The 14,592-nt window shown below is 24.8% G+C and overlaps 2 protein-coding genes across 3 annotated transcripts in view; one reads left to right on the top strand and one right to left on the bottom strand.

Annotated features, from left to right (window-relative positions):
• Positions 1–14,592, bottom strand: part of LOC127285775 (chymotrypsin-1-like) — a 164,320-nt gene that overhangs the window by 78,792 nt on the left and 70,936 nt on the right. The gene's annotated exons all lie outside the window — the stretch shown is intronic.
• The window catches only part of LOC127285743 (protein PFC0760c-like), a 31,602-nt gene continuing 20,236 nt past the window's right edge, over positions 3,227–14,592 (top strand). For both annotated transcript variants that reach the window (XM_051311890.1, XM_051311889.1), the window contains exons 1-5: positions 3,227–3,513; positions 5,017–5,080; positions 10,945–10,978; positions 11,128–11,220; positions 12,319–12,499. In XM_051311890.1, coding sequence (XP_051167847.1) covers positions 3,480–3,513; positions 5,017–5,080; positions 10,945–10,978; positions 11,128–11,220; positions 12,319–12,499 — 406 coding nt within the window. In that variant the 5' untranslated portion in view covers positions 3,227–3,479. The remainder of the gene's footprint in view (positions 3,514–5,016; positions 5,081–10,944; positions 10,979–11,127; positions 11,221–12,318; positions 12,500–14,592) is intronic.

Genomic DNA, 14,592 nt, shown 5'->3' with positions numbered 1-14,592 from the left:
TTATGAAAAAAATTTAATTATTAATAATTAATAAAAAATAAAAATTTTTTGTAATTAAAAAATAAAATTACAATATTTCATTATTTCACAGATTTAAATGCTAAAAATGAAAAAATTTTCATGTCTATATGTCAATTTTTATAATAAACATTAATTATTTAATATCGGTATTTAATTATTTAAAATACTATACTTGATTTAAAATAAAAAAACTACATTAAATTATGTATATATTCATTCGAATTTAATTTGACCATTTGAATTTGCCGCTCTTCCTAGTAACTTTCTGTCGGTAAGTTTCTGTCGAATACTTTTTGTCAGTAATGATGCATTTCCTCAATCCAGTGGTAACAACTCTCGCAGGTCTCGTGCCTGTCACATTTACCTTTTTAACTTTTAGATAAAATTTCGTCGCTCCTCCTCGTAATCGGCATTATTACACTTCAAAACAATCGGCTTTTTCATTGACAATGTCAAATCGCGTTAATACACATCAATTCAAACAATCCAGGTGAACCGTATTCACGGTAAGAAAAAAGTATACACCGTAACGTCTCTATACCGTCATTACATGCCGAACGGTATAGCCACTAAGCTATGAGTCTATACTTTTTCCTTACTGTCTATACTTTTTTTTTTACTGGGTAAATAGCAGTGCAGGGTACGGCACGTATAAAAGCATTCTTTCTTATAGAACTTCATGACTAATTTTTGATTGGCTGGCACTGAAAATTCGCTCAATTTCCATCAGTATAGCCAATCAAAATCTTGTACTTGGATTTTGCACCTATTATGGAACTGCTTTTAGATTCCTACAGTAATTTACGTGTATCAAACCTAACCTTAAATTTATGATTTTCGAATTGATATATACAATATACACTTGTTTAAAATAATTAAATTATAAATTTAATAATTTAAGTAATAAATTTATAAGAATTATGAAAACAGTTTTTGACGTAAATTACTTAAATTACGTAATTTACATCGGAACCTACCCGTGACGAGTCACAACCAGGGTTGCGTATGTAATATACCTCAGGTAAATAACATAGAGTTTTTTACGTATATTACATATGTAAATTACCTGAAATTTTTCAAAAACAATGCATTTTTCTATGGTGGAGAGTATTATACGTATTTTACAAATGTAAAAAACCCATGTAATTTACGTAAAAAACTCTGAGTTACGCGTAACTATGCAACCCTGGTCACAACCCATCTCTTACCGCACCATGCTCTAGTGAAAATTTAGTGATTTTATTGTTAAAAATAAAAGTTACTATAACGTCACTAAATTTTTTACGGTAGCTGACGAGAATGGACAGTGGAAACCAACCCTTGAATGGGAACACAATAATGAGTGAGTGAAGAATAAAGATATTTACTATCCTTCTCTTACTCATTCTTGGTTGGTTTCCATTGTCCCCACTCGACATTTGTCATAATTCTTGTAAACTACTGCACCCTGCTGTAGTAAAAATTTAGTAATTTTTATAGTAACTTTTAATTTTAATAAGAAAGTCACTAAAATTTTATTAGAGCAGGGTGCAGTAGTTGACGAGAATTATAACAAATAGCGAGTGAGAATAGTGGAAACCAACCTCTTACGTCTCCGTTTACGATTGCGTTACCGTTCAAGAATATATTCTGCTTAGGCCTTAGAGCGCTCGCACAAGAAAAGACGGAGAAGTGTGCAGGATATGATTCAAATGAGTTAGAAAAGGACAGAAATATCGCTCATCCTTCTTTTTCTACCTCATTTGAAACACATCCTGCACACTGCTCCGTCTTTTCTTGTGCGAGCAGCCTTAAGGCCAGGTCCAAGTGAGGCAGCGCCATCTACATTGATACTGAAATTTTGGAAAATTTTCAACAGCCTTTTCTTGAAAACAAGATGGTAAAATGGTTTTTTCTTTATGGATAATTGATTATTGGCAAGATATACATCAGCTAAAACTTTTTTTGAGTTAAAATAATAAAAAAAATTTCATGTCAATAAATTAAATATGAGCACTTTTTTCACAAAAACTGTAACAGTACTTTCTCAGAAATTACAATCAAAAATGCAATTTCCATTTGGAAAATTAATAAACGCTAAAAAATACACGACCTAAGATTTACCAAACACGAAAATAAAAAAAAAAATTTTATTAAATATTTAACATATTGATACTGCTTTACTGATTGTGACAGCCCTTTGGTAGATTATGTATTTCAGGTGGTTAGCAACAGCGCCAATCTCCTCCTTTCGGCAAAACTGCGAAACGTCTGGTGACATATATAACCTGCCAAACGGCTGTCATAATGAGTAAAATATGTTATGTTAAAATACTTTTTTTTTGTTATTTTCGTGATTGGTAAATCTTAGGTCGTGTATTTTTTAGCGTTTATTAATTTTCCAAATGGAAATTGCATTTTTGATTGTAATTTCTGATTGTAATTTCTGAGAAAGTACTGTTACAGTTTTTGTGAAAAAAGTGCTCATATTTAATTTATTGAAATGAAATTTTTTTTATTATTTTAACTCAAAAAAAGTTTTAGCTGATGTATATCTTGCCAATAATCAATCATCCATAAAGGAAAAAGCATTTTACCATCTTGTTTTCAAGAAAAGGCTGTTGAAAATTTTCCAACATTTCAGTATCAATGTAGATGGCGCTGCCTCACTTGGACCTGGCCTTAAAGGCCTAAGCAGAATAGAAACGTAACTGGAATCGTAATCGCAAACGCAATCGGAAGAATTAGTTAGACAAGGACAAACAATATGTCTATCCTTCTCTAACTCATTCTTCCGGTTGGGTTTGCGATTACGATTGGGGTTACGTTTCTATTCTGCTCAGGCCTTAAGAAAAAATTACAAAACGTCAAGATGTCTGATAAGATATGCATGAGATAGAAAAGGATACAAATATATCTCTGTCCTTTTTTAACTCATGTTTCACGTTTGCGAACGACTTTTGCGAAGCTATTCTACTTTAGCCTTTATAATTAGGTTATTTTTCCCATGATTTCAGATCTTAATACTATATGGACCAACGCACAAATGTTTCGGCGAAAGTCGTAACACATAAAAATGAGAGAGAAATAGACAGATATATCTTCTGTTCTTTTCTATCTTGTATTAAAGTTTACTTTTTTCCACTTACAATTACAATTTGCGTAATCACAATATAAATATATTCTAAAAAAAAAATTCCGTGTCTATAGTATAATTTACCTTATAATTTTCTTTTGTTAACCCGCTTCTCACAATATTTTATTTATTTTGAATTTTTGAATACACTATCCATATCATCCAATACTTAACATAGAAGTTCGCAAGCTTTCCGTATAAAGGCGCCACTACTGCTCAATTGATTAACGGTAACGATTCTTTGGATTTCTTTTTTCATGTCTGTCTGTCCTCTTTCTTGTGGGGAAAAACAGACTTGTTTGCCGTGTAGAAATTTTGCACCACCCGATAAATAAGAAGAAAAATGTCTGAAAATTCCATTTTGCCGAATAACGATTGTAAGTGTCATTTTATAAACTATGTGTAAAATTCACTAAAAAATAAAAAAAAAATTTCAAAATGACAGAAGGAAAAAAAAATGCGATGCCTGTCGCTTGACTGCAAATTACTAATGGCGGTTTTTTGTTTTTTTTTTCTCGCAACAAAAAAAAAAAAGAATAAAAAAAATCCGAGAACCGAAAAATTCTTTTGTAGTTTGTTTATTTTTGTGTAAAAGACAAAAAAGAAAGTCGACTCATTGTATGTGTTTGTGGTAGAAAATTTGACAAATTTCTCATCTAAAAGTTTTGCGTTTTTTTTTTTTTTTTTGACATTTAAAAGAAAATATAATTTAAACTAAAAATAAATCTTTTTCTCGTGTTTTTTGACAAATCATTGAAAAATTAATTTGATGTCTTTCCATTATGACAAGTTTTCAAACTTTCTTGATTTAAACAATTCACAATTAGGTCCGGATAATTTATTTTCCGTAATTATTTTAAATCAAGTTACTCAAAATCTTTTATATTTTCTATCGTTTTTTTTTTCAATAGAATTATTTATTTTCTTTCTAATTATATAATTGTGAGTATATAAGTATTAGTTAAGAAACTGAATTTTGAGGTTATGTTTTACGATTTTTTTTTATTTAATTAATATTTATTGACAATTATAATTTATCATTTATTTTTTTCTATTTTTGAAATAAATTATTCAATTTAAAATAACAAGAATAGAATATTTAGAAAAAAAAAGTAAAATAAATATTAAAATTTTTAAATAAAACTAGTAATAATGTGTAAAAATAAAATGTAAAAGAAAATGTAGGGAAAAAAGGGATTAAAATTCGACAATCATTGAAACATAAAAGTGGAATATTTAAAAAAAAAAAAGAAAAAAAATATTTCAATAAAAATTTTTTTCTACCAAAAACTTTTTGACACATTTGCAAAGAGTAATTACAGATTAAAACTCGTGGCTTTTAAAATATAAATTATCTTCTTTTTGAATATTTTACATTGTCATATGTATATATCTCTAGTGAAATGAAATTGATGGATTTAAATTATTAAAATCACTTAGTAAAATTTGTTACCAATTTTAGATCACAAAATTATTGAAGGTATGAAATATTTCTATATAGATTAAATTTAAGCTGATTCAATTGAAAGCGCGCCCACGTGTGTGTATATGTGTGTTCAAAAAAATATAGATATACATATATAAATCTCAATAAAACATTTATGTTCATTAAATATGTAAAATTTACCAACATCAATTTTAAAGAATTTTATTATATTCGAAAAATTTTTAAACAAAAATCATTCAAATTATTTATTATAAAATTTTTAAAAATGAAAAAATTAATAAAGAAATTCGATATTTTTATAAATAATGAAAAAATAATTAATTAATTAATTAATTATGAAAAAAATTAAGAAAACTTATTTTCAAACAAATAATAATAATAACAATAATAAATAAAAATAAGAACAAAAAAAATTTCTCAAAATAATGTTTAGGGGAAAACCAAAATGACGATGACCAGATGCAAAATTGCGATTCGATTCATGATGATATAATCAGGTATACCTTAGAATTTCTTATGAGTATTTTAAAAATAAAACTTTATTTTATTAATTAAAAATTAATATTAACAAAATTATTGTTGATAAAAAAGTATTTTTATATTCTCACCATTAAAAACGTTCACATATGATATAGGCTTCACAGTGTTTTCCTATTGTCCTAATTTTCCTCTATTTTAAAAAATTTCCCTTTTACCCCCTTTTTTTATGAATATTTTCCTATTTTCCCTTATTTTTCAATCATTTTTCCTAATTATATCTTGAAACTCGAATAATGGGATATTTCACAAAAATCCAAATTTAAACCAAAAAAAATTGCACGACTTTTTCGACTATTATCGACTTTTTTCAATGAATGCGATTATTTCGAATTATTTTTATAAAATGTGACTTTTTCGACTTTTTTTGAACAAAATATTTTTTTCATCAAAAATTTCTGAAAATTTTATTATTTAAAAAACACTTTTTCAATACAAAATTTTTCTTAAATTCAATTATTGTATAAATCTTTAAAAAAAAATATTCAACAATTTAAATTTATGAAAATTTTAATTAAAAATCTCCTGAAATTCAATTCGTTTTCAAACAATTGTAACTACAACAATTTTAAAATTTAATAATTTTTCAAATTTTTTAAATTAAATTCTTTTTGGAATTAATTATTTCTGATAACTTTAATTAGTCTTCAAAAATTCGATTTATAAACATATTTCTCAATTAATTTTTTTTTTAAATTCAATTATCTTCTGAACTTTCTAAAAAATCTTCTTCAATTGAAATTTACAAAAATTCTTTTTGTATATCTCCTGAAATTTTAATTATTTCTGAAAAACTTAAATATATATCTCATCAAAAATTTATATCCAAAATTCTTCGCTATATTATTTCAATAATTTTAATTCAATTTTTCAAAAATTCAAATTTTTTTATTAAAAATTCTTTAAAAAATTCAATTATTGTTAAAAATTTTGTCAATAATTTTCAGCAAATTCAAATTTACAACAATTTCAATTAAAAAATAAATTTTTTTCAATAATATTTTTATCAATTTCTTTGAAAATTTAATTATTTAAAACATTTGCCAAAATTTTGAATTCGAATAATTTGTACAATGACTTGGAATTTTTTTCTTCTTTTAAAGTAACTTTAAATTCTTCATTGATGTTTTGTCCCAGTTTATAATAATAAGAATAATAATTTCAATAAATTTTGGCAATTATTAGAACTGGAAATAAATTTTCTTTAAATTATTTTTTTTCCAAATTTGTCCTATTGAATTGAAATCTTAAAAAAAAATTTATAGTTTAATTCTGAAATTAAAAAAAAAAAAGTTGATGGAAATATTCCTGTGAAACATTTTCATTATAAAATAACAAAAAATTTATTTAATTTCTAATAATTAATGTTAATATTTAATAATAATGAAATATTTATTAACTAATAAAATTTATTGAAAATAAAAAATATCGACTTCATCTATTTTTCTTGTAATGAAAATTGACTAAAACGTCTTTTTTCTCTTTCTAAAGTCAATCCGATCTAAAACTTTCTAAAAAAATTATTGTAATTATAATTCTTCTGAAATTCAATACTTTTAATGATATTTATAATATTCTTCTGTAAAATTTAATTATTGTCGATAATTTAACAAATAAATTAACTTTTCAAAAATTCAATTATTTTTAATAATTTTAATATTTATTTAAAAATTCAATTATTTAAAAAAGTTTCAAACATAAACTCTAAAATTGAAATATCGCAGAAATAAAAAAAAACTACAGCAGTTTAAATTTGCAGAAAATTTATTTTAAATTTAAAATCTTCTGCAATGCAATTATTTGAAAAAAATTAATTTAAAAATCTATAAAACTTAATTATTGTTCGACAATTTTTTGATCATTAAAACTATGCAAAAATTTTAAATAATTGGAATAAATTGCTTAAATTAGACCTCAAAAAATTTTTAAAATGGATCTTTAAGAATTTTTTTTACAAATTTGTCCTACTTAATTAAAATTTTGAAAATTTATTCCAAAAATAAATTTTCTTAATTATATTTTTATAGAATTATTCTCATTACAGAATTAATAAAAATGAATGTAATATTCCAATAACCTTTGTTATTTAAATTAAAGTATTTATTAACCAATTAAATTTAATTAAAATAGAAATAATCGACTTTTTTTGTGACTTAAAGTCAATCCGAGGTCTGAGCAAATTTAAATTTACGAAAATTTTGATTAAAAATCTCCTGAAATTCAATTGTTTTCGACAATTGCAACTATTTTAAAATTTAATAATTTTTCAACTTTTTAACTTAAATTCTTTGTTGAATTAATTATTTCCGATAACTTTAATCAAAGTCTTCAAAGTTTCCATTAATTAACACATTTCTCAATTAAAATTTATTTTCAATTTAATTATTTTCTAAACTTTGTAAAAAAACTTCCTCAATTCAAATTTACTATAAATTCATTTTGTATATCTCCTGAAATTTTAATTATTTCTGAAAAACATAATTATATCTCTTCCAAATTCGATTACTTCCAAATTTTTAAATAAAATTCTTCGCTAAATTAATTATTTCAATCATTTTAATTCAATTTTTCAAAAATTCAAAATTTTTTCATTAAAAATTCTTTCAAATTCTTTTTTTTTCTTTTTAGTAATTTTATAATTTTTTTGATACAACTAATTCGATAAAAAAGAATAAATTAGCTTCAAACATTAATAATCATAAATTTTTAATTTTAACCTAAAAAGTCACATTTTATTATGCAAAAAAATACCTTTTTGCAAGTCCTGCTGTTGTGATAATTTTTTCCTTAATGAATAATAGTGTAACCTTAAATTTTTAATTCATAATATAAAAATTTAAATAACTCATGAATTTTTAAGTAAAAACACGCAATTTTTTGTTTTTATTTTTCACAATTTTTTTAACTAACTTAAAATAAATTAAACCCTGTAAAACTAATTAAATTTTGAAAAAAAACATCATAAGCTACCTCAGATTAAATTTTTGTCCAAAAATATTAAATACCGGCTGTACAATACACGTTTGAATACGTCGGGTCCAGCAGACCCGTTATGCCATTTACGTTCGAACTCGAAATTGTGCCAGTTAAGGGTTAAAAAAAATTAATTACTATACTGGGAAAAATCTCTCCATTAAATCTCACTTTTTTCTATAAATTTATCATCTTTTAAAAAATTTGTAAAAAAAAAATTTTGTTTCTATATTTTCTTTGTTTTAAGATGTTTTTTATTCATCAAGAAAATTTATGGTCTGAAAATTTTCAGCGGTAGTGTAATTTTAAATAACTTTAAAGCACTTTGGTTAAGGAAAATATACATTTAGATTTTACCCTATTTTTCCCCTTTTTTCAAATAAAATCTCCCCTCTTCTCCCCCCTTTTTTTTGTCAAATTTTATACTGTGAAGCCTGCTATTATTTTACGCAATTTTTTCAGATTTTGAAATCCCCCTTCCTTTTTGTCACGCAATTATTACAATTTTATATGCGACCAACGCATTGTGTCACATTTAAGGTAGTATTACACTTTAGAAGCAGTAAAAAAAAGGGTTCAAACAAACATTTTTTTCTCGTTAATTACTTTATTTAAAGAAAAGAAACCTTTTGTACAATATTAAGGACGAATAGTTCTTCAAGAAAAAATAAAAAAAAAATTTTTTATAATAACATAATGTCATACTTAATAATTCGTTAATTATAAAATAAAATATTTAATAAAATCAAATTTTTCAAATGTTCCCGCGCTGCGCTGATGGCTCAGCTCTGGACTTTAGTTCGCTCAACGCCACAGGGAGGGCGAACATCATAACTGTTTCTCGCAGTTGAGATGCCATTAGATTGGTATATAAGCAGTGATCGAAAATTTTTTTCTTGTCATAATTTTTTTCTACCCGATGTCTCTCCTATTTATTGGATTTGAGACAAATTCTTTTTTGGAAGAAATGGTTTCACTAATACTTTGATGAACATTTTTTTATTTTAATTCAATTATTAAAAATAAAATAATAATAATAATATTAATAACTATTAAAAAATAATAAAAATAAATTTTTTTTTAAATTATTATTAAAATTTTTAATATTGGCTAATTATTGGTTGCCAATCATTGGCATCGGCGTGGACAGCCCATGACTTTACCAATAATGGTCCATTATTGGGTGCCAATGGTTTTTTCATTGGCTCCCATCATTGGGCCAATTAATACACCAATGGTTACTCGTGGCAGTTTCCCATTGGGAAGTTTTAACTCCAAAATGTACAAATTTTTATCAAAGTTTGACGCTGTATTTTCGCAATTAAACTCTATAAAAATAAATTTGCAATAGCCATTTCTTATGTGCCAAGAACCGCTCTTTCGAATGGTGCATAAGAAAATTTTGTAAATTTTTAATGAAAAAAATTATATTTGTTTCTTTAAATAAAAAACGCAAAACTGGCGCTGTGTGCGTGAATACACTGCACTGCATATTATTCTGTAACTTTTTTTATTTCGTCGAATTTTGATTAAATATTTTGGGATTATATTTCCAAGATGATTTGGAACAGCAAAATGCAAAAAAAAAATTTGATTTTTTTTGACAGTGTAAAGTATAATATTACCTTAAGTAAAGACTCCCCCCCTATCCTCCGAACGTGATACCATAAGTGAACGTTACCGTATGAAAAAGTATTATACTATTTATATTTTTAATAAATGGATATTTTTGTAAAAGGAAATAGTTTTTTTTTGTGAAAATTTTTTCAGAACTAAATCGAAGGATAAAAAAATTTTAAAAACAAGATTTTAAGGCCAGGTCCAAGTGAGGCAGCGCCATCTACATTGAAAATAAAATTTTGGAAAATTTTCAACAGCCTTTTCTTGAAAACAAGATGGTAAAATGCTTTTTCCTTTATGGATAATTGATTATTGGGAAGATATAGACCAGCTAAAACTTTTTTTGAGTTAAAATAATAAAAAAAATTTCATGTCAATAAATTAAATATGAGCACTTTTTTCACAAAAACTGTAACAGTACTTTCTCAGAAATTACAATCAAAAATGCAATTTCCATTTGGAAAATTAATAAACGCTAAAAAATACACGACCTAAGATTTACCAATCACGAAAATAAGAAAAAAAAATTTTATTAAATATTTAACATATTGATACTGCTTTACTGATTGTGACAGCCCTTTGGTAGATTATGTATTTCAGGTGGTTAGCAACAGCGCCAATCTCCTCCTTTCGGCAAAATTGCGAAACGTCTGGTGACATATATAACCTGCCAAACGGCTGTCATAATGAGTAAAATATGTTATGTTAAAATACTTTTTTTTTTCTTATTTTCGTGATTGGTAAATCTTAGGTCGTGTATTTTTTAGCGTTTATTAATTTTCCAAATGGAAATTGCATTTTTGATTGTAATTTCTGAGAAAGTACTGTTACAGTTTTTGGGAGAAAAAGTGCTCATATTTAATTTATTGACATGAAATTTTTTTTATTATTTTAACTGAAAAAAAGTTTTAGCTGGTCTATATCTTCCTAATAATCAATTATCCATAAAGGAAAAAGCATTTTACCATCTTGTTTTCAAGAAAAGGCTGTTGAAAATTTTCCAAAATTTTAGTATCAATGTAGATGGCGCTGCCTCACTTAGACCTGGCCTAATCTCTAAATTGAAAAAAAAATTTATTAAATTATGAGCATTTAGAAAAGAAAATCTTTATAATTATGAAATTTTGAAAAAATTTTATCTCGTAAACTATATTAATTCGTTTTACAAAATTTACGTACAAAAAAAAATTAATTCGAATTGGAATATATAGAAATTTTTTCTTATTTACAGTATTCCAGGATCGAGCCATCAACAGTATATTGAAGTAATTATCAAATCTAACCTTAAGAAAATATTAAATATCAAAAAAACTGTAAAGAAGAAAAATTTTATTTACAAATATAAATATTTATTTATAAATATTTGTACTTTTTCTTATGACAAAAGTTATTCATGTCCGTTTTGAATTTTAAGGGTGATTTCGATTTGGATGCGGTGATTGAATCAGAAATTATAAGCTTGGATAGTTCTGCTGCTAAACTTTTTGGTAAAGATGTCAAATACAAGGTATTAAATATTACATTTATTGATTGAAAAATTTTGTCTGTTTTTAAAATATGTTTAAAAAAATACGTGGAATAAAAAATTAAACTGCTTAACCAATTTTTATTTTTGAATTAAAGCGCGCTTGATTATTTTAAAAAGGAAAAATTTAAAAAAAAGTGTTTATGTTTCAAGAATAATATAAAAATAATTTAAAAAAATAAAAATTATTCCTTAATAATAATTTTTTAGGGGTGCATGAATTTTGTAATTTGTTTAAAAGATATCACCGTTTTTGGGATTTTTTTTGGGGTCATTCCGTACAACTTAATTTTTTTTTTTTACTAAATTGTAATTTAATTGACATAAAAGTTTGTCATTCATAGCTAAGAACTTGATCACAAAGTTTGAAAACGATCCTGTTATTTGTTTAAAAGTTATGGACGTTTTTTGGATTTTTTTTGTGGTCATTCCGTACAAGTATATAAAATTTTTTTACTAAATTTGATTTTTTCTTTTATTAGAGTGTGTCATTTATAGCAAACGACATGAATTATGGGAAATTCATGCGCCCTATTTTTTAGATGATTTTTAGTCTGCTTTTAAGTTTAAAGCTTTTTTTTAAGAAAACAAAGTTTGACCAAAAATTATAAAAAAAAATTTTTTTAAACCATAGCGAATTCTGAAAAATTAAAAGTTGTAAGTACTAGAAATTTAGAAAATTAAAATAATATTTTTAGAAATTTCTAAAATTTATTTACTTTTATACAAATTAGACAAAAATTCTTTTTATTTTTACCAAAAAATACAAATTTTGAGAATTTCTTTTAATTTTTATTTCAATTTTTTCTTGTATAAAATTTACTATTTCTTTAAATTTTTTATATATGTTTCATTTTTTAAAAAGAACTTTTGTTTTTGCTTCAATTCCTTATTCTTTTGGAGTTCCTAAAATTTAATATTTACTTTTACGTAATGCGCAAAAATTCTTAAAACTTTTCCACAAATTTTCATTTTAATTTTTTTGTCATTTCTAAAACCTTGAAGAAATTTGTGTGAATTTTGATCAAAATTAAAAGAATAACTTTAAATTACATTTTTTAATAAATTTTCCTTCTCAAGGTTTTAGCTCAAAATACGGGACAGTCAGATGACAATGTCGTCGTTATTTCACCGTCTCCTGCTGAAGGACCCTCGACAACTCCACGACTTATCGATAAAGATGATCCAAGATCGCGACTTCACTTTGTAAAATATCTAAAACGCGAAGGAAAGACCGTTAAAATTTGGGAATGTGGAATATGTAAGTTATTTCTAAAAATATTTTATTATTTTGCAAAAAGAAATAAATATTTAAAATATTTACAATCACATAGGAAAGAAAAATTATTAAAGTTATTTTAATATTATTTTAAAAAATAATACCAAATTACAATTTAGTAAAAGAAATTCATTAGTTGAACGGAATAACCCCAAAAAAATAAAAAAAAAAAAACTGATAAATTTTAAACGAATTACAAGAGCATTATGAAACTTTTTGATCAAGTTCTTTGAGATGTATAAGATTAACTTTTTTCAAAAATCTTTAAATTAATTAGTGTTTTTTCTAGGAAAATTTTTTCTAAATCTTTAAATGAATTTTAAGTCTTAACAAATACTACAAAAATTTTCAATTGGTATTAATTTTTAAAACAGTATTAAAATATTTTTTTTAACACTAAATTTTTATTTTTTTTTTTGTTATAAAAGTAAGTTATACATCTCAAACAACTTGATCACAAAATTTCATAACGCATTTGGTAATTCGTTTAAAAGATATTACCATTTTTTTTTTTGAATTTTTTTGGGGTCATTCCGTATAACTGAACTTCTTTTTTACTAAATTGTAATTTAATTGATATAAAAGTGTGTCATTCGTAGCTAAAAACTTAATCACAAAGTTTCATAACGATCCTCTAATTTGATTAAAAGTTATCACCGATTTTTGGATTTTTTTAGGGTCATTCCGTATAAAAAAAAATTATTTTAAGTTAAAATTTGTTGTTAAATAATAATTAATAAAAAATGTTGTGTTTTTTCTTAAAAGTTAGTGAACAATTCTAATTTTTATCCAATATTATAAACAATGGCTCATTTTTCTCTTTGAAAAATTCTGTCAATTTCTGATTTTGTGTTTTTGTTAAATAATAGTTTGTTTAAAAAATGTACAAAAATTTTATTTGATTACTAACATTTAACTCGGGGGTTTTCGGGGTCGCTGATTACGAATCAGATGTCAGTTTTTCAAAATTCAAAATGGCGGATCCAATATGGCGGATATTAAAAAAAAGATTTTTTTATTTATCGGATTCACTTGAAAATCGTTACTCGGGGGTTTTCGGGGTCGCTGATTACGAATCCGATATCAGTTTTTCAAAATTCAAAATGTCGGATCCAATATGGCGGACGACTTTTGAAAAAACTTAATATATTTGTCTGAAAATAATTACTCAGGGGTTTTTGGGGTCGCTGATTACGAATCCGACGTCAGTTTTTTAAAATTCAAAATGACAGATCCAATATGGCGAACAAATTTTAAAAAAACTTATTAATTTAAATTAACCTGTTTATCAAAATTATACGTGCAAAAAATGTTTCATTCCATACTTTTTCTTTTTAGAATTACCAGATTACGAGTTTGAAGCCAGATTTTCAAAATTTGACTATTTTAAAGAAATATCTTAAAAATTGTGGAAGTTTAAAAATTGGACTTTAGATTAGTTTTCAATAATTCAAAAACTTCTGGATTTAAAATTTAATAAAAATCGAACAATTTTTCAAAAATTCGTTTAATAGATTAGATTCGCACATTTTAAATATGAAAAACTGACGTCGGAATCGTTATCAGCGACCCTACAAAGTTACCAAGTAAGTAGTTTCCAGTGATTTTAAATATTTGTCCGCCATATTGGATTCGCCATTTTGAATTTTGAAAAACTGACCTCGGATTCGTAATTAGCGACCCCGAAAACCCCCGAGTAACGATTTTCAAGTGAATCCGATAAATAAAAAAAATCCTTTTTTTTTAATATCCGCCATATTGGATCCGCCATTTTGAATTTTGAAAAACTGATACCAGATTTAAAATCAGCGATCCCAAAAACCCCCGAGTAACAATTTTTAAACGAATTGGATGAATTTTAAAGCTTTTTGTTAAATGTCCGCCATATTGGATCCGCCATTTTGAATTTTTGACAATGGACACCGGATTCGTAATCAGCGACCCAAAAAACTATTAAAGCATGTTGAAATATAAAATTTTCTATACAGGGTAAATTGAACCATTTTGATACCGATTTCTGCAATTTAATTAAACCATATGAGGGTTAAACAAAATATTTTTAATAAAATTCAACA

The sequence above is a fragment of the Leptopilina boulardi genome, unplaced genomic scaffold (genome assembly GCF_019393585.1).
Source record: "Leptopilina boulardi isolate dan_hultmark-lab unplaced genomic scaffold, ZJU_Lbou_2.1 LbouV2_341, whole genome shotgun sequence".
Classification (NCBI taxonomy): Eukaryota; Metazoa; Arthropoda; class Insecta; order Hymenoptera; family Figitidae; genus Leptopilina; species Leptopilina boulardi.
The sequence above is the reverse complement of the archived record's forward strand: the minus strand, read 5'-3'. Positions and strand labels throughout refer to the sequence as shown.